Source organism: Melanaphis sacchari, unplaced genomic scaffold, assembly GCF_002803265.2.
Source record: "Melanaphis sacchari strain LSU unplaced genomic scaffold, SCAv2.0 Contig0_pilon_pilon, whole genome shotgun sequence".
Lineage (NCBI taxonomy): Eukaryota > Metazoa > Arthropoda > Insecta > Hemiptera > Aphididae > Melanaphis > Melanaphis sacchari.
In genome coordinates this window covers 1,959,280-1,985,265 of record NW_020270366.1, presented here as the reverse complement: position 1 = coordinate 1,985,265, position 25,986 = coordinate 1,959,280, and the positions used below count along the sequence as shown (strand labels likewise).

The 25,986-nt window shown below is 28.2% G+C and overlaps 1 protein-coding gene across 2 annotated transcripts in view; it reads right to left on the bottom strand.

Annotated features, from left to right (window-relative positions):
- The window catches only part of LOC112602814 (heterogeneous nuclear ribonucleoprotein C-like 3), a 125,892-nt gene that overhangs the window by 21,971 nt on the left and 77,935 nt on the right, over positions 1-25,986 (bottom strand). For both annotated transcript variants that reach the window (XM_025351172.1, XM_025351252.1), the window contains one exon: positions 7,994-8,072. In XM_025351172.1, the coding sequence (XP_025206957.1) occupies positions 7,994-8,072 (79 nt within the window). The remainder of the gene's footprint in view (positions 1-7,993; positions 8,073-25,986) is intronic.

Below are 25,986 nucleotides of genomic sequence, written 5' to 3'. Positions count from 1 at the left end.
AAAAAAACAACATAAAAACAAAATAAATACAATCAGTTTATGAACAATTTATTATATTAGGTTTATGCGCCTATTATATTGTTGTAAATTATAATAATAATATACAATAAATAATGTTCATTACATAAAAAAATTTGAATCAAATTATATAATATAAGAGCTAAACATTATTAAACATGATGGGGGATGATACATTTTAAACAATAGCTCTACACCCGAGAGAATAATCGTAATCGCAGTAAATTAAGCAGTGTGAAAAGATCCATCGGGGATTAGTATCTACTCGGAGTACTTACCATAACTATAACAATACGCACTTAAATTTGATACAATATCTATATAATTTGTTAAATATTGAAAATTTTAATATTGACGTACTAGACATGTATTCATATTAATAAGAAAGAAAAGTATTGTATGTTCGGTCATCGCTGCATTGTACGAAAAACAACACTGTTACTACAATGAAAATAAATAATATTTTTTTATTTTTTTCTGTAATTGAAATTGAAACCTGTTTAGAAAAATGGCAGAATAGATTACCTAATTAGCATCGATTTTAATGGATATTCAATACTTCACTATATAATAATATAAATACAATGTGGTTTGAAAAAATATAATTATAGGAATAATTATTATACGCACATTTAAGTTTTATAGATTTTTAATATATTTATGTAATCACGGATTTGATACACTGATACATATTTTCACGTCACACATACTGGGGATTTTGGGTTTACATTATATAATAAACATATATACTATGTACATTGTACGTATAAATTACACGTATTACTTATTGGATTATATTATAATCAAATAATTTTGCTCTTAAAATTTCTCAACGTCAATTATTGAACGCTTTATGAGACGAAATATTTTGTTTTATCATTAGTTAGATTCACTATTCTTTGTGACAAAATTACCAGTTTTAGAAAGTTAGTCTTAGTTTTGAGATTTTTTATATAAGGATTGAATGGGATGACAGTATTAGAGCGTAAGCTTTGGGGTTTTCCACTAAAAAAATATATTTATTGTCTAGTGAATTTCCGGTTTTTTTACAAGCTACCCGGCACGTCTTACCACAACGTATTGTGCGAAACGTGTACGTGACCGGCTCCCAAAAGTATGGAGACCATGGCCATGAAAAAATTGCATGTTGTACCGACATGTTTTGAGTCTGAAATTGAAAAGTGGGTGCAATGTGATACATTTGTCAAACTATATTTAAGACACTTCTTCCTCCTAAAACTTCTATTATTTCGGTTTTGTGCTAACGTTCGAGACTCTGTTTGCTGTATCACAGTACAAAAAATAAAATCGAATATGTTAAATGGTGTAGAGGGTGACAACTCGGGTCGTCTTATTATTATTATTGTTGTTATAAGCGCTACGCGGTATTTGACGAAACTCTTTGCGTAAGCATGTTTGTATTAATTATCTGAAAGGCGGCAATGGTTGAGTGGTACGACAATAATGCATTATGTTTTGTAAGTATTTAAGGCCAGATGCTGCGGGCACAAAAACATCGTTTCTGGAGACGACTAAGACACGAGTCGAGTGTCGAAGTCGTGAGTATGGGCGCTAGTGATGTTTAAACGGGTAAAACCACCTGTGCGTGACTCCTAAAACCCTTGCCCCTATATTCTTTCCATGCAGTCTTACACCTCTCCCAACCATCGATCTCGTGTACTTTCAAGTTATTATAATATAGGGTCTCGACGGTGTATTTTCTGTATTTACTGTACGTATATAGGTACGCAGTCGTAGCTGTGCAAGGTGCGAGTCGGTTTCGGTGTTGTCGTCATAGCGGCAGTTTTGTCAACAAGAAAGGATAGACCTGCTTAGGGCAGATAAGGCGTCAAAATATTTCTCAACGTTTTAATGAACACAACCCTTCATCTTGAATGGTTGGAGGGCGGTGACTGTGTATGTACACATCTGGTATCTCCGTCACCGCGGAGTCGTGGAGAGAGGAATGTAATAGAAATTAACGAGTGTCGTTTATCGTTTCAAAGGTGTGTATATATTGTATATATATAATATTATCTACCTACGGTATAAGCGGTAATTTTTTTTTTTATAACTGTTATAAATTTCTTTGTTGTATTTTATAAAAATAACTCGAGAGTCGAGACATTTTTTTCATCGATATCCCATTTTTCTCCTTTGGCACGAAAAATTATGTCGTCGGAAACCTTATGCGAAAAACAAAAAAATAATCTATATAGGGACATAATTTTAATAAAGGGAATCTGGCGTTTTAACGCTTATACCTGTACCGCTATATGAAACACATAGTCGCAATAAAAGTAAACGCGTAATTCAAACGATATAATTGATGAAAGCAATCGATTCGACGGTGTACATGGCAAGAATAAATTATGAGCAAAGGGAAATGGTTTTTTAAAATTGTATATGAGTTTGAAATGAAACTAGGATATTATAAAGGCTATATAATAGATGATATAAGAGTATTAAGGAAATATGTGAGTGTGGAATAATATACATAAAGTATTCAAATGCGGAAAAAATATATATTTATGTGAATTGTTGGATAATGAAATTTCTTTGTTACGAAAAAAACAAAAAACAATAGAATATTAAAATAGTCTGAGAATGAGAGAATGTTAGAGGAAACGAGTATTGTCTTAACTATGGTGAAATGATGACTAACAGAATCAGCATAATTGATGATTATATATAATGTCAATAGAAATAGAATACGGTAAGGGTCTAACTCTCTGAACGATATAAGCGTTTGCAAGATTTGTGTTTGATGAATGCATAAACATTTTGCTAAAAACTTTAAAGATGTTACTATCACGCTCAGGCTTATAAGTTATAACATACAATAATTATTGTTCTTATTCCAAAATGTTATAAATTATAATAAGGAGGAATAAATATCCTACATCGTTCGTTATTATAGACCAATGATAATATAATATCGGCTAGAGTGTTACGAATAGTGGTTATATTCTGTACGGATATTAAAATAATAATCTGAGCTCGGCGAATGTGTAACGCTAATAAAGAACTTATACAAAAGTTAAAGCAAAAATTATTTATATTAAATATAGGTATGTGTATTTTCTATGGGACGAAATTACGATAGAAGTAACGGTTCGTTAGTGACCAGCGTTTGTTCTAATATCTGTATTTTAGTGGTATTATGAAAACACAAAATATATAATATAATATCAATCATAGAAAAGTATTATACCTACGCAAAAGACCATCACGCAATCGTCACAATATTTTTACGATTTTATTAATTATTTTATTAATTTTAGTAAATACGTATACTAAGTGATAAGTAATAACTGTACAATTTCTGGTTTTAATAAACGAATAAAATTAAAATATTTATAAAAACATTTAGGTATCTACTTAAAAATTATCGATTAAAATAGTTTTTATGATAAGTGAAAATTTTTAATATTTCAATAGTTTATATAAATAATGTCAAACAAATGATTAAATTAATTATTTATAATATTTAATGATTTTAATAAACGACACAAATATTCAAATATTTACATAATTCGATAAATTATACTATAAAGAGTAAATATTATATATAAATTGTAAATAAATAATTTATCATAATAAATATGATGAGTATATGTTACTTTATAGTACTTAATCGATGATATTGTAATATGTGATCTTAATAAGTAAATATTACAAAATTTATTTTGTCAATATAACACAATTAAAAAAAAAAAAAAATGTTGTAAGCGAGTATTTAATTATAAGTTTAGCAAATCATCAAATGACGGTTAATAATTATAAATACATTAAATATATGAATCTGACGTTAAGTCGAGATTATACTTGCATTACGGGTTTAAAAATTATCATACACTTTAGTATTTATTCAAAAACAATTGATGGACTTTTCGGTTCATTTATTCGCAGTATTTAAAAAATGCGTTTCTTATGTTGTCTGTGTAGATAGTTTACTAATGTGTTTGGCTTACCATTGCACAAATGACCTTTTAACGACAACTATTAATTTTGACCAGCAAGTTTTGAATGAACTTAAAATAGTTCCTAAAATAGATTTTAAAATTATAATAATAAAAAACAACATTTTACACGGTTGCTGCATGCTTTCGACAGTTATCTGTATTGTTTATTAATTTATTATAAATAGTTAGTACGAATTAGTTAATAATATTCACCGACCTTATTCTAGTTATCGTATAATTTAAATTTAAGTCTAACATCGCTGCATACTGGCAATAAAATATAATATACCAGAAAATTTTCACTTGGAATAAAATTTAGTTATCTACCTCAGTTCCCGTGGTCGGAGAGGTGTTTTTTTTTTTTTTTTAGAGTTTCAGTCTTTCAGACTAGAACAAAAAAAGAAGGACGATGAATGAATTAAAAATCCCACGGCACATGGTCTCGTGGGAAATCACAGTTGCCCTCAAAAAACCTGATTTTTTTTTTTTATTTCATTTTGGAGGTTGGTTTTATCTTTACTACATTATTTACCTATGGAATTCTGCTTTGCTAAAAACGCAATATATTCACACAATATCCGCGTAGTAATTACCCCGTGTAACGACACCAAACCCTCTTTATTTTATTTATTTTTTTATTTTTTTTTTTTTTTAATACAATTTGGACTTTATCTGAAATTGAATACACTGTAGGACTATCAACAAATGAACGGGGTTTTTTCACGAAAAGTTATCTGACCGCCAAATTATATAAGTACCTTTGTTGGGTACAAAAAAAGTCATGTTTTATTTATTTTTATTTTTTTGCACTATTGCGACACCACGATGCGATTATTATTTTGTAATATTTTGAGAAAGAGTCTAGAAAAAGTATTCGTAACAATAATATTCAATACTGCAGTTGATAAAGTAATAAAATTGAGCAATGCCGAAAATACAAAACAATAATGATATTATACATCGGAATTATATATTATGAATTTCATTGTAATAGAAACATTGTTTAATACTTAAAATTGAAGTTCAATAAAATATTTTTGATAATTTATATTTAAGTATAAAAGTTATAGTTAAATTATAGTTAATTTATCTATTAAAGTTATAATGTAACTATATTAACACATAATAAATTTACTATTGATATATATACATGTTAAAACAGAGATACTTTTCATTAAAACGTTTCAATATCTATTATAGTATTAAATTGATTAACTATGGCAAAAGTTATTATCACTGGCAATTTCCAAGAGATGAAAGTCTATTATAACTTTTCTCATCGATAGCATTATGTTACTACGATGACCTAAGAAATGAAATTTTCATTAAATATAATATTTCAATAACAAACTAAATAGAATGTTGTACTTTTTAAAGTGTGTATAATATTTGTTAATGAAAATAATTTTTATAATAAATGACTGGAGTATAGATGCTCGAGCTTAAAAAATTGAAACTTATAAAACTTAAAATAACCAAATACTAAATTAGTATGTATAATTATAGTACTTATAAGATAATTAAATATTATGTCTGTATAAAAAAAATTGCTGTCCAGTGTTAAGTTCCTGTTTAATTATTTGGCTGACTTCTCCGTCTCCAATCAAACACAAAAAAAAAAAAATTGAAAATAGGATATATTTCTATTATGTGTATGTACCTAGTTAAATTTTTGAAACATTGACGAAAGCATTAATACTTAATATTACAAAATTGGGTACTACACCATTTCATGTAAACATCATTAGTGATCCAAATATATTCACCCAATGTTTTTTTTAATAATAAAATTTTTTGAAATTTTTAAGTATATTTCAAGACTATATTTTCAAATTATCGGGATTTTTTCAATTAATTTATGCTACTATTTAAAAATGATAGAAATTAACATAAATTTATCGAAAATTATAAATTGTAAAAAATGGTTGAAGTATGTAATAAATACCATACCCAAATATTGCATCTATATTTTTATTTTTTTGAAATGATTTTTAAGGGCTCTTACCCTAAATTAAAAATTTTAATAACTGCAAACTAATCGTTTGAATTTTTAATGCTTATGAAATACTCTTTAAATAACTTACAATATTAAAGGTTGATTTCTATTTGAAAAACAGATGTTTGTATTGCCTTAGTACACTCATTAAGCAATACAAAAAATTTCAAGAATTTAATATAGTTTAATCTTTTATTAAAACATATAAAAATTCTAAAAAATTGAAATTTTTAGAAGTTTATTATTAAATAAAAAAATAGAAATGAGTATGCTTAGTGAATCATCTTGTATATGTGAATATTTAAGGTATAGCTGAAATAATTTGAAGTTAACAGTTGATATTTGTTTTTTTTTTTTTATTTATTTAATTTTACTATTTATATGAAAAATAAAATCTGAGCTATAGTATGAAATGTATTGATTTTACAATAATGCATTTCTATTTTTTATTTAATTTTGTCTGACATTGTATCTCTGAGTAAAAAACTAAAGAAATGCTTATTTCCTAAATACACTTTTTTTTTTTTATTAAAAAATTTATTTATTTCATTATTAGTTTTAATTCATTTAACTCGTTATTTTAATAATTTTAACTAAAAATTCAAAAATTTACAAATTATACTAAGTTAAAAACTCATAAACGTATTATTTAATCATAACTATAATGTGATTTTTAACAATTAAAAGTTATAAATTGACATTTTAGAATACTTGTCTGTAATAAAGTTTTCCTATTTTAAAATTGTAACTCTAAGATTTTTAAAAACTTGAACTAGTGTATATGTTACGAGCAATATGGAATATCGAGCAATATATACAAACAATAAAATTATAATTTGTAATAAGAATAGAAAATGATATAATTCGGTTAAAAAAAAAAAAAAATCGTGGTTTACAATTTTACATTGTTTGAGCAGGACCACATTAACCAAGCAATGTGTACATTGCCAGTAATATAAATAAATAAACTAACGGTGTAGTTTAATATAAATTTATTATTAAGAGTAGACATATTTAAACAATTAATATTATATATGTATATTAAACAGCTTTACAGGTTTCCATTACTAATTGACTATTGCCGTATCAAATTATATATTGTATTATTTATAGACATTTATATTGCGGTAGTGTAATTGCATATAGTTGAATAAAAATTCTACAACAGCTATGACGAACCTATACCATTAGGTTTACGCGAATACGTTATGCAAACGGCGCGCAATTTTGTTCCGAGTCGGTGTAATGACATAATATTATTGTAACGCATGTTTTAACATTATCACTGTATTTAGTATGTAATGTCTATGGTATGATATATATTTACGCATGCGTATATGTCATACACCTTGATGAAGACGTTTGCTCATCGTTAGAAATTAGCGTCCGTACGGTCGCAATAAATGAAAATAATGATAATATTATATTATTATTGTATTGGGCTAGGTATGCAGGCGCGCTCCCGCGAAGATTGCTGTCGGTCTCGGATTTATAATGTGGATCACGGATCGCAGCGGTCCCAGCGGACGGAACCGCTGCGTTTCGATACGTCGGATATCCGGTATAATATTTCGCTAGGTTTATTACGACGTAGCATTTGGCGCGGGTACATAAACATATATATAGTTTGTGTATATGTGTAGGTCGATAAGCTATTATATCTAGGGTATAACTCCACCGAGAACGAGATACTAATAAAATATCGTAGAAAAATTGGCCAACTTTTGTTATTGTTCGGTGGGTACGGGCGAGGGGCGCACGCAAGACATTTATATGGCCCGTGATTGGGTTAGGAAAACACTATTGTCGACGGAAACCGTCTCGTGGTGTATATAATAATAATATTGTGTATGGGTTAGGTATAACGGCTGTAATAATATAAAAATATATATAACATGTCAAGCGGCACCGTGTGGATTGACGAATGATAAGGGCTAAGATATTAGGATGAAACGAAGACGAAAAAGGAATATAATAATAAAAAAATGGACAAAAAACAAATTACTTTACTTACCAATCGTTTCCGGTTTTTGATAAGTTTTGCCTTTTCCTACCGGTCTGATGTGGTTTCGGTTCGGCCACTAGGTTTACGTCTGAAAAAAAATCGTGAAACAGACACAAAAATATACATAAGTCTGTCTCAAAAACACGGTTTCGTGTACAAAAGTCAAAAAGACTGGGGCGCTTAATCAGTATTAAAAAAAGTCGCAAAATAATAACAAAACAAATATGTGCATATTTGAAATGTGAAACAGTGCGAGTAACAAATACAAAATAAAAATTAAATACATTTCGTTGTTGCAACATATTATAATATAATATATGTGTATAAATATCAAAATAATTTCTACTTAATACAAAAAATTGAGTTTGTTCTACACAACTAGATGAATATAAAGAGTGTATTTTAATGTCGATGATAACATTGTTGAAAAAAAAAATTATTTTCGACTTAGTGTGGTAAATCAAATTTTAAATTTTAAAATACCTATTCATACTATGTATCTGATAGACAGAATAAGATTATATTTTCTCATATACTCGTATACTTATCTATTTCGATACTTTGAACTACATTCTTGCTATTAATTATGTTATACCATGTTATTATTATTATTATTATCTATTAAACATGGCTTCGCAATAAATATATATTATATATATGTATAAGCAGTTTAATGGAAATTTTCTGCTGTTGTATAGTTTTTAAACAACAGAATTCAAAGGTCAATAATAATACAATGGATTTGCAATTGGTTGTGATAGATACTCTTAACTCATTTTCTTAAACCAATATCGAATTTTGAATCCAAAAAGCCAATATTGAAAATCTAACATTTTACCTAATATATTTTAATGTATACACCTGGGATCTGCATATTGTTTAAAAGGAGTTTTATGTAAATTGCAGCTATATTATTTTTAAATCCATTTACACGAAACGTTTATTGATAGATTAATGACATTTATAACGATCCTTCGTCATCTCGATACAATATTTTATTGCCAAAAGTGGTTTAATTTTTGCCTATTATCATAGTATTCATCATTGCCTCGCCGGTAGAAGGCTATAATTTTATTTTGCATTATAAAAAATAATATACACGTACAGCGTAAACACTACAATATTATTACATGTAGTACAACAAATTCTCTACCTATCTATATAAAAACTATTACACTCGTAAAAGGCACATTACCACGCGTGACAGACGTTGATGTTCTAGCGGTCGTCGTTCAATAATAAAAGATAATTCAGAGAAAAAAAAATCCCTATTAAATTAGTCTGGTTGTCTGATGATGACTGGTAGATTGTATATACGACTGAAATGGCAAAAGGAAATCATAAAAATTATTTAACGTTGTAATAAATTCTTGTCAGCTATTTATGAAGGTATTTAACGTTGTTATATATATATATATATTATATGAGCCGGTATTTATTGAAACAAAAGAATATTTTACACAGTATAATATAATACGAAAAAAACGAAGTGGGCATTGACAGAAAAAATTCAAAGGTTGCTAGGGATTTTACTATAAGCCTTCAGTAATGCAGGAAAAAAGAAATTAAAATTAGGGAGTCGACATACAATTTTACGTCTCGTTCTGATAACGCTTTGAACCACATGCGGATTCTGAATACTATACATAATTGTAAATTCAAGCGCCTGTTAAACCCATTTAAATACAAGTGCAACAAATCCCTTTTTACAAGGTCCTCCTGCAGGAGACAGGACAACATCAAAGTATATTTTATTTTTAAATACCCCTGGAACCGTAATTAAAATGTACATGTTTTCCCATTAATATTCGTTTTAATTTTAATTAAGTAAACAACAGAATAAAAAAAAAAAAAACGACAGGATTGCGTTATATGTATTGTTGTAACGATGTACGACCGAGTTTGAGAAACAACAGTCAAACACGTGATTTTATTTTTATATACGTATTTTATTTAAGTATATAACCGTTTGACTCGACCCAGCAAAACGTAAAAAGAAACAGTGTTTACTAATTGGCCACTCAATTGAACGTTTATTAAGGGTGGCGTTATTTAAAAATAAAAAAAAATAAAACATACGCCAGTTCAATAGCTAAAATACAACTTTGCAAATTTGCGGAGGATAGAAGATTTTAATAGTCATTGATATACATAAACGATTCCGCATAATCTTAAATGCAACGTTGCCATTCCGAAAACGTGCATAAATAATATATATATATATTATTAAACATAACATAATAAATTACAAATTATTATGTGATTTAAACCTTATACATTTGTAAACAATATATTCTATATTATCTATCAAAATTGTTGATATTAATATTTTGTATCTCCATGTCATGATATATCGTATATCAGTTATTAAAATTTGTGATACTAATATTTCCTATCTCCATGATATGATATCGTCATAATATTGTAATTATATTTCAAGGTAATTAAATTATTTAGAATTGTAATTTGTTTTATTATTGATTATTCAAGTTTAACTTAACTATTTATACCTAACGAGTTTTATTATTAACCAATTAAGTATGGGTTGCAACCAGAATTCAACTAAGAATATTATAATGTTATGTAGTGATGGGTACTGTTATGCCATATGCATTTATAAAAACTACAAAATAATACATTGTAACTCGTAAATCATAAATACGATTATTATTAATAATAAAAATAATATTTAAAAAAATATAAAATATAGTATGATGTATGTGTGATAATATCACAAAAATATTAAAAAAATTAAAATAATAATTTAATAATGTAATAATATGTTTGTTTAGGTACTTTTTTAATATTTTTGAAACAATAATGAAGGTTTTTGATAAAATAATCAAACCGTTTATAAAATAATTATAGTTTCAAAAAAATTAATTATTGGAACATAGAATCTACTTTTAGACCTGTGTAATGTGTATAACTGCAAATAATATTTAGAGAAATACTAAAATTTACTATCGCCGAATATTTCAGAGCAATTTTTTGTTAAAAACTAATTATTGTCGACCGTTGTTACACAAATAAAATTGTCATTTGCTGAATTTCTAATAAACTGCTGGTTTTTATATATAAAGCTACCGTTCAATTGCAAATTTCTTAATTTTTTTAAAGCTTTGTCTAATAATTTGGTAGTATGAATATTTTTTCTTACGTTTATTATACATAACCTTTCTTATTGATGAAATATCTGAACATCTAATAATTATTGCTCCTGGAATTTACGAATTTAGTTATTCAGATCAAATTATTTTTATTGGCCTGCAAGAAATAGATTATCCTGTCTTTCATTTTCAGTTTTCTATTAAGACTTGCATATCAATTTTTGTTTGAGAATCTGCAGCATAATGGCTGATAAATAAGTCACAAACCAGAATTTTTTCAAGTACAGAAAAAATAAGCACCATACAATTTTTGTTTCTTGAACACTTCCATTTCAAAACATGATCTTTTTTACCATATCAAACCTATACTCAATAAATCAACTAATGTAAATTATTTTTCTCTCTTTAAACTAATTAACTGAATATTTGAATCAAAAATTTTTAAAAAAGAACTTACAATTTAATTCTGTATGAAATTTCTTCGTAATATTATATTGTACGTAAAAAGTAAATTTTACTGAAATAAATTCTCTCGTATCATTATTATAGAAAAGTTACGTTTTAACGGTTTTATCGATTTTAGACTTTATATCATAGCAAACTGAATTAAATTATAAGTTATGAATTATAATAGGATAAACACAATATAATTTTTTTTTTTACTGAGTCATAAATAAACTAAAAAAAATTGTCTACAACATGAAAATTTCAAATACGTATGTGGCGTAAGTATTAAGTTTAATAAGTAGTTAAACGTTAAATAGCGAAATTGAGATATTTTACAGTGTGCAATGTCCGTATTCTTAGTAGTCAACAAAAATTCAATTTTACTTTTATTACTATATCAAAGTCGTTGCGTGATTTAAAAACTGCATTATTTTTCCTTGATGGTACTATACAATATTATATATATATATATTGTTATTTCAAAATTTAATAAATTGAAGTATAATTGGAAGTACAGTAAAAACGTATAATGAAATACGATGACTAGAAAACTTGGCAACTAGAAACAACGAAAATTGATGAAAAATGAACAAAAAATGAATTGTACTTTTTTTCTAAACAAAATACTTGGTACTAATTTAATTAATTTAAAATGTTAAACTACTTTACGGTTAATTGATATTTACATTGCTATTATGTGCTCAGACTTAAAATAATCTGTAAAATTCTTAAACTATAAAATATTTCGCTTGGGCATTAACACACATTAAAAATATACCAAATAGCGGTAGCTTTATATTATATTTATCGCATATACGTGATTTATGACTTAAAAGAATATTGCGAATGTCATTTAACACACACGATTTGTTGCAGTGTTCACCCCCTACCTACCTGAAATTTAGGCTTAAATTAAATTCAGTACATTAGTTTTCAATAAACACGTGTATCGGTCATTTGACCTTTTTGTGAACGACGTTCCACTTTTAAACTATCGGTGGAAGCTCTCCGTCTTGTTTAAACAGGCGTCTCAAAGGAAGACGGGAAGTCGGAACAAATATAAAAATAAAAATCTGAGCAAAAAAGGAACAAACAACAAATCCATTTTCTCCTCATTTCTTCTTCTTCTTTTTTTTTGGTTTTCTGTGTTCTTGTTTTGTAGATTGACGTTTTTGTTTCTTAACGATTTTACCTGGAGGCATTAAACGAGATGTCAGTGCCAGAGCTCACTATATACTACTCTGGGAAAACATCCAAGGAATTATATTTTGTTTGTTTTGTCCGTCTGTTCAATTAAAAACATCTATGATGCCTTTTTTTTACACTGTGCATGTCTCTGAAACTGCCGTAATTTACTCTACGAATATTTTTAATAAAATTATTTTTCAGTGATATAGTGGGGTCGGTGGAACAGTTTATTGTAACTTTTTCAGGAGGATATTATCGTGTAAGCGACGCATTGTCAGCTGAAAGCAAGTGGTTTCATTACAACTTAAAACATTTTTTTTTAAATATTATAACCTACTTGAGTTTTGATTTGTGTCTGTGCGTGTCTGATATTTCCTTAAATATTTTGTTTACATTTTTATTTATGAAAATATTATTATAGATAATATATAGAATATATTGTATTACTGTTTCTATTTAATGTGATGAATGTGTTAAATATAAATGTTTAAAAGTTAGAATCTGATTATTTCAATTTTCTTCTCCAGTTATGGTGCATATACGCAGATAGTACAATTGTAATTTTGTCAAGAAAAAAAGGAGTAAAAACACAAAAATGCATTGTTTTTAAAAAGTAAAAAAAAAGAATGAAAATAAAATATTCATTATAATTTTGCTTAAATTAAATTATCCATTATTTTAATAGCCAATGAAATGAAAACGCTTATCGGGAAGAAAAATACATTTGTTTATAATTATAATTGATCGCCAAAAGGGGTCTTATTGAACAGTTAGCCCCAATGGATCGCACTCTCAGGCTGGGTAATAACAAATAAAAAATAATAAAATAAAAACACGCAAATTTATATGTTATATAACGTGCCAATGGCACCGCCGTAATATTGTAAATAAATAAATAAATAAATCTGGACAATATAGTACAATATCATGGGGATAGGTGTTCAATAATAATAATATTACAAATTACGAATAATAACTAAGCAATATCAATAACTGGACACACCGTGTTGGTATAAAAAATACAAAAGACATTAATAATAATGTAATATAACGTAATAATATAAAAATGATAATAATTATGTATAAACAAAGTTGCCTATACATACGCAACGATATCATGGTATCTCTCACGTGTCGATATCTCGATTATTCGTGATAAATCCGACGTAGTGGAACTGCGACAGACGGATTATTTCCCCAGTCTCGGGGAAACTCGTGAATACCCGAACGAGGATCGCGTAATGACGAATTTACCGGTTCGCAAGTGCACAACTTAACACTGGTGACTGGTCAAAGAAATTAGAAAACGAAACGAACGACACCAAGTACAAAAGTAATACAACGCAGTTTACGAGCGTTGATCACAAAAAAAAAACCGTGCATGGTATATAAGTCGCGTTTCGCAGTACATACACCAACCAAAACGGTCACACGCAAAAAATTCCGGACAAAACGGTGGAGCATCGGCTCGACATATGAAGACTTGCCGAGTGGACGGCAGAAAAAAGACTTAACGCACGACAATGGACACGGTACGGCGGCTCGACGGACGTGCGATAACGGCACGGACTTAGTCGGCGATCGCCGATTATCTTCGCTAATGATCTCGATAAGATCTAAATCGTGTTGAATTGCGAACAACAATACAAGTTTATTAATTATAATATTGAGCTAATTGTTCGACTTTCTGCTAATATGTTAAAGACATGTTTTTTCAGTATTATCAAATAATTCCATTATATTTATGGAAACAAAAATCGATGTCAAAATTACTTCTGCAAATAAAGTTAATCATTTTAATAAGATAATATATTTTATTAAATGCATGCATGAAAAGGACAATCATGTAAGTGATAGTTGTCAATAGTTCGAACTCGAAACATTATCGGGTAAAGGATTAATAGTAGTTTATGAGGGTAATTTTTTTTTAGCCTTGCAGGTCAGTTGAGACAATGGAATGACAGTCATAAAAGGGGTGTTCCACACACTTCATCAGTGTCTTGCGAACGGTCGTCGGCACGTTGACTCGCAAATGCAAAGGATAACCTGTGGTATATTCTTATGTTTGCTTGTATATAATATTATGTATACGTATAATGTGTTGTAAAAAAAAATAAAAAAATACTGAGAGAAGCTCTCTAAATCCTTGACGTGTATTATTATCTGGACGTGACTTTATATTTATTCGTATTAATATCAACGTGAAATGATATTATTATTATTATTATTATTGTAAAACCATTGTCATCACCTATTTTCGTTCTGTTGTAATAAAAACCTTTAATTTTCATTTTTAATGCGTAACACGTGACACTTGAAGTGTTAAATAGAATATACGACATTTCATTATTTTTTTCAAATGCTTGACATGGAATATGTCTAAATTAATTATCGTAATATACTTGTTTTACTTAAAAAAAAAAAACAGAATATCAGCTATGGTTTTAAACGATGGTAATTTTTTTCCATTTTCCTTAATTTTGGTTTTTTTGTTAAATTTATTTATTTAAAGTTGTCATAAAATTTAAAATAACGACAATCCTATGAAGTATAACACTCCTAAACATATTTTAGTATACCAACTAGTTTAAACGGACAAATAGTATAATTTGATTTAAATAAACAATACATTAACTATATTATAGTAGTAATAACTATAGATGATAACTGCAGTTAAATCATATTGTCACTAGTTTATATAATATAATAAATTTGTATTTTATACTCTTCACATGCACGTCATATCATAGACAAGGAAAGCAACTTGCAGTATGCACATTGAATTAACATACATAAATTATAATATATGTGTATACGATGTTTATGATGCTTGCAATTTCGCATAAATTAACCCATGACAAACAATATTAATATTTTCAGCTACGGTGTTTCACAAAATATATTTATAAACATATGATATTCATGATCGTTTCGATGACATCAACTTGGATGACGAGTCGGGATGCAGGAGAGGACTATGTACCGAGGGTGGTACGGATGAGTAGGAGTTGTAGGAAAAATGTATATATAATATATATATATTAATATATACAGAGTACTCGATTCAAAAGTTTTTGGTTAGACGTCGATCAACTACAAAAGTTTCCACCGGACCGGCATGCGCGCGATCACGACGTGGAGAACGACGACGGCGATGAAGATCCGCGGAGGTTTTTGGACCGTATTTGCCACGACGATTGCAGTGGTCCACGCTCGTCCACCCCAAACATTCGCACTCACCCGCTTGTCATTCCCTACCAGTTCGTCGACATTATTCAAAGTCGTAAACTGCCGGGTTCCGTGGAAACCATTAATGAATAAAGTGTCATAACTCGAGTTTGGCCCGCCGTTCGTGATAAATAGACCGACCATCCGACCGAAGCGATATTCTTCGAAGTCATCGTCGCGAGGTTGAATACCGTTTTACTTGTCACCGGCAGATATAAACGTCGTCGTCGTCCCCGTCGTGTAATACGTACTGCGAGAAGTCGTCTTTTTATTTTCTCTCTTATTTTTTCCTTTGCCTCTCCCTCCCACCAATACCAAACGTTTTTTCAGCACTCCCTCACCCTGTATCACAAATCATTTTTTGTTACACCACACATTATAGTTATTGCGTTAAGTATATTTTAGTATCTTATATTATTATATAATATACGTTTAGGTAAATTCATCGTAACTAATCAACGTACACAATTATGGAGTGAGATTATTATTTTATGTAAGTCAAGAAATATCTTAGAAAATATACGAGGAATGTTTTGAACTATTCTACCCCATCGTAGCATTTGCATCAAAATTAAATTATACATCCATTGAACATCTATCCATATATTATATATTATTTACAAGCAGGATAAGTGACGCTGTGACGTTGTTATATATTTAGCATAATTATTATTCTTTCGTGACTAGTCCATCTGCCTTTCATGGGTTTATAATATTATATTTTAATATAAAAAGTGATGCTAAAAGTCCAGACCAAACTTTGGCATACAATTTTATATGCGATTTATTGCAAAAAACCTGTTAGCCGTTTTTTGTTTGTTTGATTGTTTTTTTAAAATTTTATTTTAGTTAGAAACTTTCTATTTCGCAGTAATTTTTGCCATGTTATATATATAATTATATATAGGTACGATAAAGTATATACATTTTTTTTCATCTACACACAGTTTTAAATTAATTATATTTTTATATTATACATGATAAAGCTTCTAATTAATAAAAAGAAGAACAATAAGAGGGAATCTTCGATCGTTTTAATTTGTCCTTAAACTTCGTAAAAATTAGTATCTTGAAAACGAAATTAAATTTATCACAAAAAATACAATATTATTACGATTCATTGTTTAATACATTTATTAATAATTATTTCGATTTATATGTAAGTTTCTTAACCAATGACGTGGTTTTTCAACGAAAAATGTCTACTCGTAATCGATATTCACATACAAACGTTAAGATGTGAATTAAAAATGTGTGTTTGTGGAAGCAAAAAACATTTTTTATCATTTCTATAGTAATGCATTTATGATGAGGGAAGTGTAAATATAATTTCGGAAAACTTTTTCATGCCTTTTGAACTTGGGCTTCGCCGTATCACACCTTCGTGGTGTATAATATTATATGATGATATTATTGTAATAAGTTCCGTGTACACATTAAACATAATATAAATAATATTATAAACATACGCGAGACGAACTCACGGTAGCAACAGCACCCTCTAATAGTACACCATTAATAACTACGAACGGTTGTCAGTTACACACCGGTAATTAATGTAGAGTTGTTGTACCACGGTCGTCTGGCTGGCGGGTGGGCAGGCGTACGTTACCTCGGCGGTTGTGCCGACGACGGGCCAAAACAACCTCGCGCGTCAAGTCGTCCTATAGTCGTCGGTTGAAGTGTACACATAGCAATGCAGAAGTACGTATATATTATAGAGTATGTATAATATTACCCGGTAAATGGATTTAATCCTACATATTATAGTGTATAGGTATTGTACTGTAATGACTGTAAATCGACATCGGTACTACGTTGTGCTAGGACTACAATAATCGTATTAATAATTATCGCAGTGTTGAGTTATCTATGGATTCGTTAGGTTTTGCGGAAATCGTGAACGATTATACGTTTTGACGAAAACTAGTGATTTTCAAACTCTAATCCTAAGCGTGGATGTACCGGAATCAGGATTTTTCGAACGTAAGATAGTGATTTTATTTTGTTTTAAACAAAAATGTTATTTAAATATTAGAAGTTAAAATGTTTTTATAAGCGTGGCACGATCCACTACCATAGTTCATACGATTAAATATGACGTTCGGTACTGCACTGCCTTGTTCTTCAGCTGTTGCATAACATAATAATATGCTCGGTGAGCTTCGAGTCCAGACCATATACCAAATAATGTAATTATGTTGTGTTTACTTAATTTCCCACCACACATGAACGGACCGTTTCTATATCGTGGATGTAGTTAAACTTTTAAGCATAAAAACTCTAATACACGTCATATACCGTCATAGTAATAAACTAACCCCCTTGTTCAAAATTCTCTGATCACCAAATTCGGCTGGCGTTTCGTAAACTCATGTCCGAGAAGTCAGTGAACCATAATAATAGTATGTGTATACATATTAATATATAAGTACTAATTACTAATGAATACTAATATCGTTTATTAGTCGAAATTTGACCATAAAAACTATTTTAATTGTAAAGCAAACACGCTTTAAAGTATTGCATTTCTTATCGTACGTTATGATTTTTATTATTGACCCTCTTTCTTCTACTAATTGAAACTTTAATGATATGAAGTCTCATTCTAATACCATGATCTGTATTTTAAAAGCCGTGTGCACGTTCCTAACACAGCTAATAAAATATAATATAACACGATTATAGGTTTGCTGTAGAAACTACTAACGGTCGATTTTTTCAATTCAAAACCACTTGACCATAATTTAAAATATTTTAACCATATTAATGAAATGAAAAAAAAAACATCGATACAAACAATTTAGACTAAACTCTATTGAAAGGATTCAAAAATGCATTAATAATTTTTATAAATTTCAAAGATATTTAGATTAATATGCTGTTCGTTCAGGTTCATAATTACATTGTTCAATATGCAAATATGACATAGGTATCTCATACTATCATCGGACATGGTTATTGCCGACAATTATAAATTTACATTAACCTGATCTAAAGAACAATCTCATTTTAAACGGAATATAATATAGTCTCTTTAATAAATCCCAGTGAATTCCACGTAATTATGATGAATTTAATATTTTATTCAAGAGCTCATATACTTCAAGATAGATTGTTTTTACAATAGTATATATTATTAAATGGGGAAAAAATCATGGAATACTTTGCTTTTATGGTGGTTGATTAAATACCTATTTATTGTTTTTATAATTTCTTTTATATTTAAAAGACAGCAGTGTAGCACTAAAACGTATACATTCAATTAAAAGAACCGACGTTTTTTGAAAGCCGTCTTTGAAAACGAAAGCAAAAATATTTCATGAAAAACGATCTCGTTTCATTTCTGTGTATTATACTGCTGTAGGTACCAGTATACATATTACATATATATATATACTCATATATAGGTTCTAATAATAATCTATGTGAAACCTTTTTTCCACCCACCACTCTTTACATCGCATGCCACAAATGAGTAGCTGATAAAACGCGTTATTTATAATGTATACAAGCGTGTTTTAATTAATTAACTGCCCCCTGTTTTCTAGTATAATGAAAAGCCTCTCGTCCGAAGTTAAGTAATTAACAAAAAGTATCCTGGCTCATTAGTCAAATAAACCTGACAACTGTATATTTCACACGGTTATATGTTTTATATAGTATAATATATAGCGATTTTTTTTTACATTATTTTGTACAGCAGCATCAGTTAATAAAAGAAAACGGATAATTATTTTTAATTGCTATAATGAAGAAAAAAATAACAAATATTTGTATCATACTATTTTAAGGAATTTGATAAATGTATTGGTTGAAAAATAATCACTAGGAGGAGCTGTGGTCTATGGAAATATAACAACAATTTGATTTCGTTGTAATTCAAAAACAAATAATTGTAGGGGACAACATTTTTATCAAACATTTGTACTAGTATAAACATTAAATAATTTTTAAAGTAGTTTATGTTTGTTAAATAATAGATATTTGAAATATTCAACTTATTTTAGTTGTTTTAAATTTATATTTACAAATCATAATCACTTGAAATTAAATACAAAATTTCTGATGAGTTGAAATTAAAAAATATTAAAAATAAGCAGTCATTTTAAAGATATTTTAATTATACGATTCATTAAAACTGATATTTTTGAAAAATAAAAATATTTTTTTAAACTTTTTTAGTTATTTTACGGTAATATAAGTAAACATATCACAGTAACTTGAATGATTTCACCGTTATATAGGTATATAGTAAATTATTTTCTATCATACAATATACATATTCTGTATTCAAAATATTCTACGGTACATTGACTTTTAGTTAAAACAGCAATTAGTAATATTATATGAAATAATAATATAATTATTATTCATGTATAATTTAATATTAATGGTATTTTAGGTAAAAGTTGGTTAATCCTACCATCTTATTAAAAGTAATATTAAAAAATTAGAAAATATTATTACACATAGAAATAGGAATAGATATTGTCTCCATTCAGATTATTTTTTTGATTCAATGACTTGTAATTAAATTCAAACTTAAAACTTTCATTACAGTGAACTACTCAATAAAAATATATGCTCAAAACCTATTAATTAGTCTTGCAATTTTTTTATTTTTTGTTTTTTTTTTTAACTTTTAAGAATATTAGTTAAACGTACTCGCAATTTTAACTAGTAATGTTATTTTGTAATTTTGCTACTTAAGTAGGAAATTAAAAAAAGTTAGGCAAACAAAATAATAATACTTTTAAGTAATATTATTCTTACATCATTTTTGTAAGTTATATTCAACAATGTAGTACTATTTTAAATATTTAAAATTATTTTCAACAAAATTTATTGGTTTATTATTTATATTCTCTTTTTTAGAACATTATAAAAGTAAAATATGTATAATATAGCGTATTAATTTAAAATTTATCTTTTTAATGCATAATTTCAGTCATCTTCATTCATGTTTCTTGATTATTAGCAATATGTTTTAAAACATTTTTGTTTAACTAGATATGTATCAACAATATATTCTACTAAGATAATTGAAAAATTCTATGGTATGTGTTTTCGAGTATACCATGACATGTGTTTAGTACAATTTTTTTAAAACCTCAAACTTTTATAATTTATTTTCACTAAACTAAATTCACTTATTTTCTTAATTAGTATGAGATATGTGGGAAAAAATATTTTTACATACAAATTATTAATGATATTAATTTACTTTTTTTTTAAATTATTTATTTATTTTCTTATTTGTATAGGTTATAGTGTATGTTTAAATAAAACTTGACCAAAATTATATTTTTCAACTGCAGCATCATGAAAATATTCTAAAAACTGCTAGAAAAATGTTAGGTCACCTGAAATATTCTAGGCGTATAGGCGTAAAATACGTAGCGACCAGTTCATTCATCCCTCTCTCCCAACAAGTCACACAGTGACTAAGCGACCACTAGAGTGAAATCCCCGAGGTAATACGGCGGAAAGCACACAACTTTTTACCGATATTATGTAAAACATTTTAAATGAAAAAACACACACACATAGCCTCACATACATAATAATAATAATAAATCTTTTACCACTAAAAAAAAAAAAAATATAGTGTTGGTAAACGATTTATAAACTTTGAAAGCGTTGTGCACGACGCGTGTGTAAATAGATTTTTTCAGGATTGTGTGTGAACAAGATATTCAGTCAAGATAGGAAATTTTCATGCGCATAATATACTCACACACGCGTGGTGCTTATCGCTGGAAACTAATCCTCCTCAATTTAATGTTGGCTGTACCTGGCTATTTATTACATTTTCCGTACACGTGGAATGACTGAAATAATGCATACCATTTGCAAAAGCGCACCTGAATGTTTTTAGAGGTTAACTAAAAAATATTTTACTATTTTAAGGTTTGCAGGTACAATTGAAAAGAAAAAATTACTATGACGATGATTATGATGATGACAATGATTTTATTGCATTAAATTCGAAATGTACATAAACATACATAATACATAATATGGGAAATATATGTTGTTGTCGGAAAAAAATAATGTGTAAATCGACTAGTCGTGCAAAAGATTGAGTGCACATTTCACCTTTGGGCTTGTCTACAGTTAGCAAAAACACGGAATGACCATTAAAATGTATCGCCATCGCGAAAATCACTTTTATCCATAAAACAGCAATCTTGTAAAAAAAAAAAAAATAATCAAGCAATTTTCTTTCTTTTTTTCTCAATCTCTTTAATTTCTCGTATTTATTAAGTTGTCTTGGCTAATTGAAAATTAAAATTATTAAATATAGTAGATTTATTAAATGTAGATATAATAGTAGTTTGTTTTTTTTTTTTCATACCATTATTTCTAACCACTAGAAAACAAAAATAACTTAAAGTCAGAGTTATTTTATGTATAAATAGCTTAGATGTAAAATTTTATAACTTAATTAAATTAATTAATCAAAATAAATATTTTTGTTGAAAATCCAATTACCTATATTTACAGTTTAATTATACAAACTCATGTTATTAGTACCTACCTTTAAAATATGTCCTACATTAGCTCTATTCATTTACTGTTATTATTTAATAATAATTTATAACATACAGAAGCAAATGATTTATACTCATTCATCTAATGAACTATTTTGAATTTTCTCACATTCAAATTTATGTAAAATATAATATACAATTAAAATAAATAGAATCAAGAGATATCAATATACATTTTTTTTTTTTTAAGACAAACTAATATAGTACATTGTATTTCAAGACCGGGGAGTACCTATTTTGCCTATATATTACGCCAACAAAAAATAAAAAACGAAGACAGTAACTGACGTGACCTTCTAATTTCGGCGCGAAGTAGTGATGTACTGTTATTAATGAATACTGGATAAAATTATTATAATAACCATTGCATTTGATAACAATCACTATTTTTATTTTTTTAAATTATTTATAGTTGTACTGATCTTTGTAATATGAGTCGTGATACAATAGTGAAAACCAAAATTATATTCATTTAATACGGTTACCTAAATAATAATAATTTGAGATTTTCAATGTATCTAACTAAATACAATCTTAAGACTTTTTTATAGTTTTTTTTTTTTTAGAAATTTTAATTTCAGTTAAAAGTCACTTTATATAAGAACAGATATACACCATATCCGCACAATTGTCCGCCGATAAAAATCTTAGTGTAGTATAGCTACTTAACTGATAAAGCCGATTATAAGATAATCAATCAATTGTTGATATTATATCAAATGAAATCTTGAAATTTGTTAGAGTATTAGAAAAAGCTAGACCCATATTTGAGTTATACATTTTTATTTAAAACTACCTATAATGAGTTAGTTTGTAATGTACAGTATTGTATAATATTCTTAAACATATTTTACGAATTTTTTTTATTTATATTATACAATTTATTCATATAGTACAAATCTTTTAATATCAATCATACAATTATTAATAAATAAATAATATTATAAGCCTATTTAACGATAGAATTATTATATAAATATCGTATGGTATATAGTTTGCATATTTTTGACACTCGACGACCCGTTTATAAAATATCCATATATGACAGTTTGAAAAGTTCTTTCAAAAAACCACAAGTCAATCTAGATAAAATACACGATTGTTTGGTTCTTACTTTTTGTTATTTAGTGTCATACACATGCAATCCCATGAGAGCAATTGAAAAACGCTCTATTTGTGTGTTGCATTGGTAAGACGGGCCCGCGTCGACGGTAGCAGCGCTGCAAAGTAGTTGGAGAGGGAAGAAAAAAAAGCGCAATATAATTTGCTGCAATGTCAAAACGAACAAAATTATCTTCGGATACTTTCTAGGCACTTTGTTGCCGTACCCGCCCATCTACTCGCCGACTCTCTAGCACACACCGTCCAACTATCCCGTAGAATATTATAATACGCACGTTTGTATGTATGTATATTTATGCAAAGGTCGTAGAGAGGCATGGGCGGGCGAGTCGTAACGACTTTTGAAACTTTGAATCGTTTCTGTCATGCACAACGCCAAACTGTTAAATTCTCACGGGCACCGCACAGCCCGTGCCTGGTGTTCTCTCGTGCGCCATTCACATACGCGTTGATATTTATATATGTAGGTTCGGTACTAAGACGCAGAGAGAAAAAAATTAAATCGTTTTTCTTTCTTTTTAACATTTTCCTGCACACTCACCCCACCCCTTCTTAAGATATAATATTGTGTGCAGTGTACACTGCATACTATTCGACCGTTTTTCCGCGTATGCACAACACAAACTTTAATCCCATCCAATTCATCCAGAAACGGTTTCGTGGGCGCGTGATGTATGCATATATTAATATACATAATACCCCTTCCACGACCAGGTGTAGGATAATGACGAAGAACTAGCAGGATTATATCGTGCCAGTCGTGGCTGAACAATCGTTCAGAAAGGGACCGAATCGAATGGCGGAGAGCGCAGTAAAATAAGAATTACGATTTTATTATACCGTCTCTCACACACACGTATAATATATGTATAAATGTATAATGTATATACTGTGTATACACTGCAATATGCATGAAATTGCGGGTTTACCGGAACGTTCTCGTTGGCCACTAATAGAAAAAAATAAGACGTGCGGGGAGGGATTTTTCTTTTTGGACGCAAAGGGGAGTGCTGGAGTTTGGGTGTGAAAAAGGTGCGAACAAATGAATAATAAAATATTATAGTCGCGCGTTTTAAAAGCAGCTTGAATAATGTACCGATATATCTATCGTGCGCACGCGCACGTGCATATATACCGTAACTGATGCAGACACATCGATGGACTTTCGAAGTATATTTCGGTATAGTAATGATTTTAGATTATATTACATTGAATTCGAAAAAAAATTGAAAATCAGTTGCGAACCTCGGAACCAAGATACTTTCCGACCAAAATTAAATTATTGATTCTTATGTCAAGATGACACCGATGGTTTATGGACACCTGCCCTTTGTACTAATATAATGATAGTATAGACGTCACTAAGAACTATCACGAGGGACGTATCACAAAATGTTAATAATTGTGATATTTCATGAAGGTTATTTATTTATAGACAGAATTTTATAGTAAACGGATTTTTCACAAACCAAATAAATTTGAAACAGAATATGGTACTGGTTTAATCACCGTCATTGTGTCAGTCACATAACTGTACGAGGTTGGCCAATTATGAGACATGGATAATTTTATCCATTATATAATTATATGATCAAGGTTTAATTTATATGACCTTGAAATGATTAATAAACAGTTTTAAAATACTATTAAATATTAATAATATCAAAAAATGAGAACTTTAATGTTATGTTTGTTATTTTAGAGGCCTTGAATTTTATGTTTATTATTCTAGAGAAATTCACAGTTCATACATTTTGTAAGTATGTGTTATTTTATCTTAAGATAAGTGGTTTTGTTTTTGGTCCCTTTCTATAGATTAATAATATAAAATATACATAATAGCGCATAAATATGAAAAATACAAACAAAAAGTGCATATTTGATTTATGTGTTTTCATTATTTTTTCAATCCTTAATTTTTAATAATAAAGAGTTAAAAAATCAAATCGCAAAACTCACTTCTCTTAATTATTATATACTAAGGATTAATCTATTGATTGAGGTAGGTTCACTGTGATAAAAATTCAATAGTTTCAATGTTAGACTAATATGAAAAATATACGAAAATCATCCACTTCTGCTAAACAGAGTTTATAAAAATTTATTCATTTCAATGTTTTATTTTACGTAAGTTGTAAGTATTAACTTAATTTGGTGAATTTTAACTCCAGTAAATACAACTTATGAGGAATCTTTTATAAAAATAATGACACGAAATTAAAACATTGAAAATATTAGGAATTTCCAACTATGAAATAAATAGCGAATTTGTGAATCTTCAAGGTTATAAGAAATAATATTTAAGTTTAAACTTCAAACTATTATATAATAAACAATAATAATAATACAA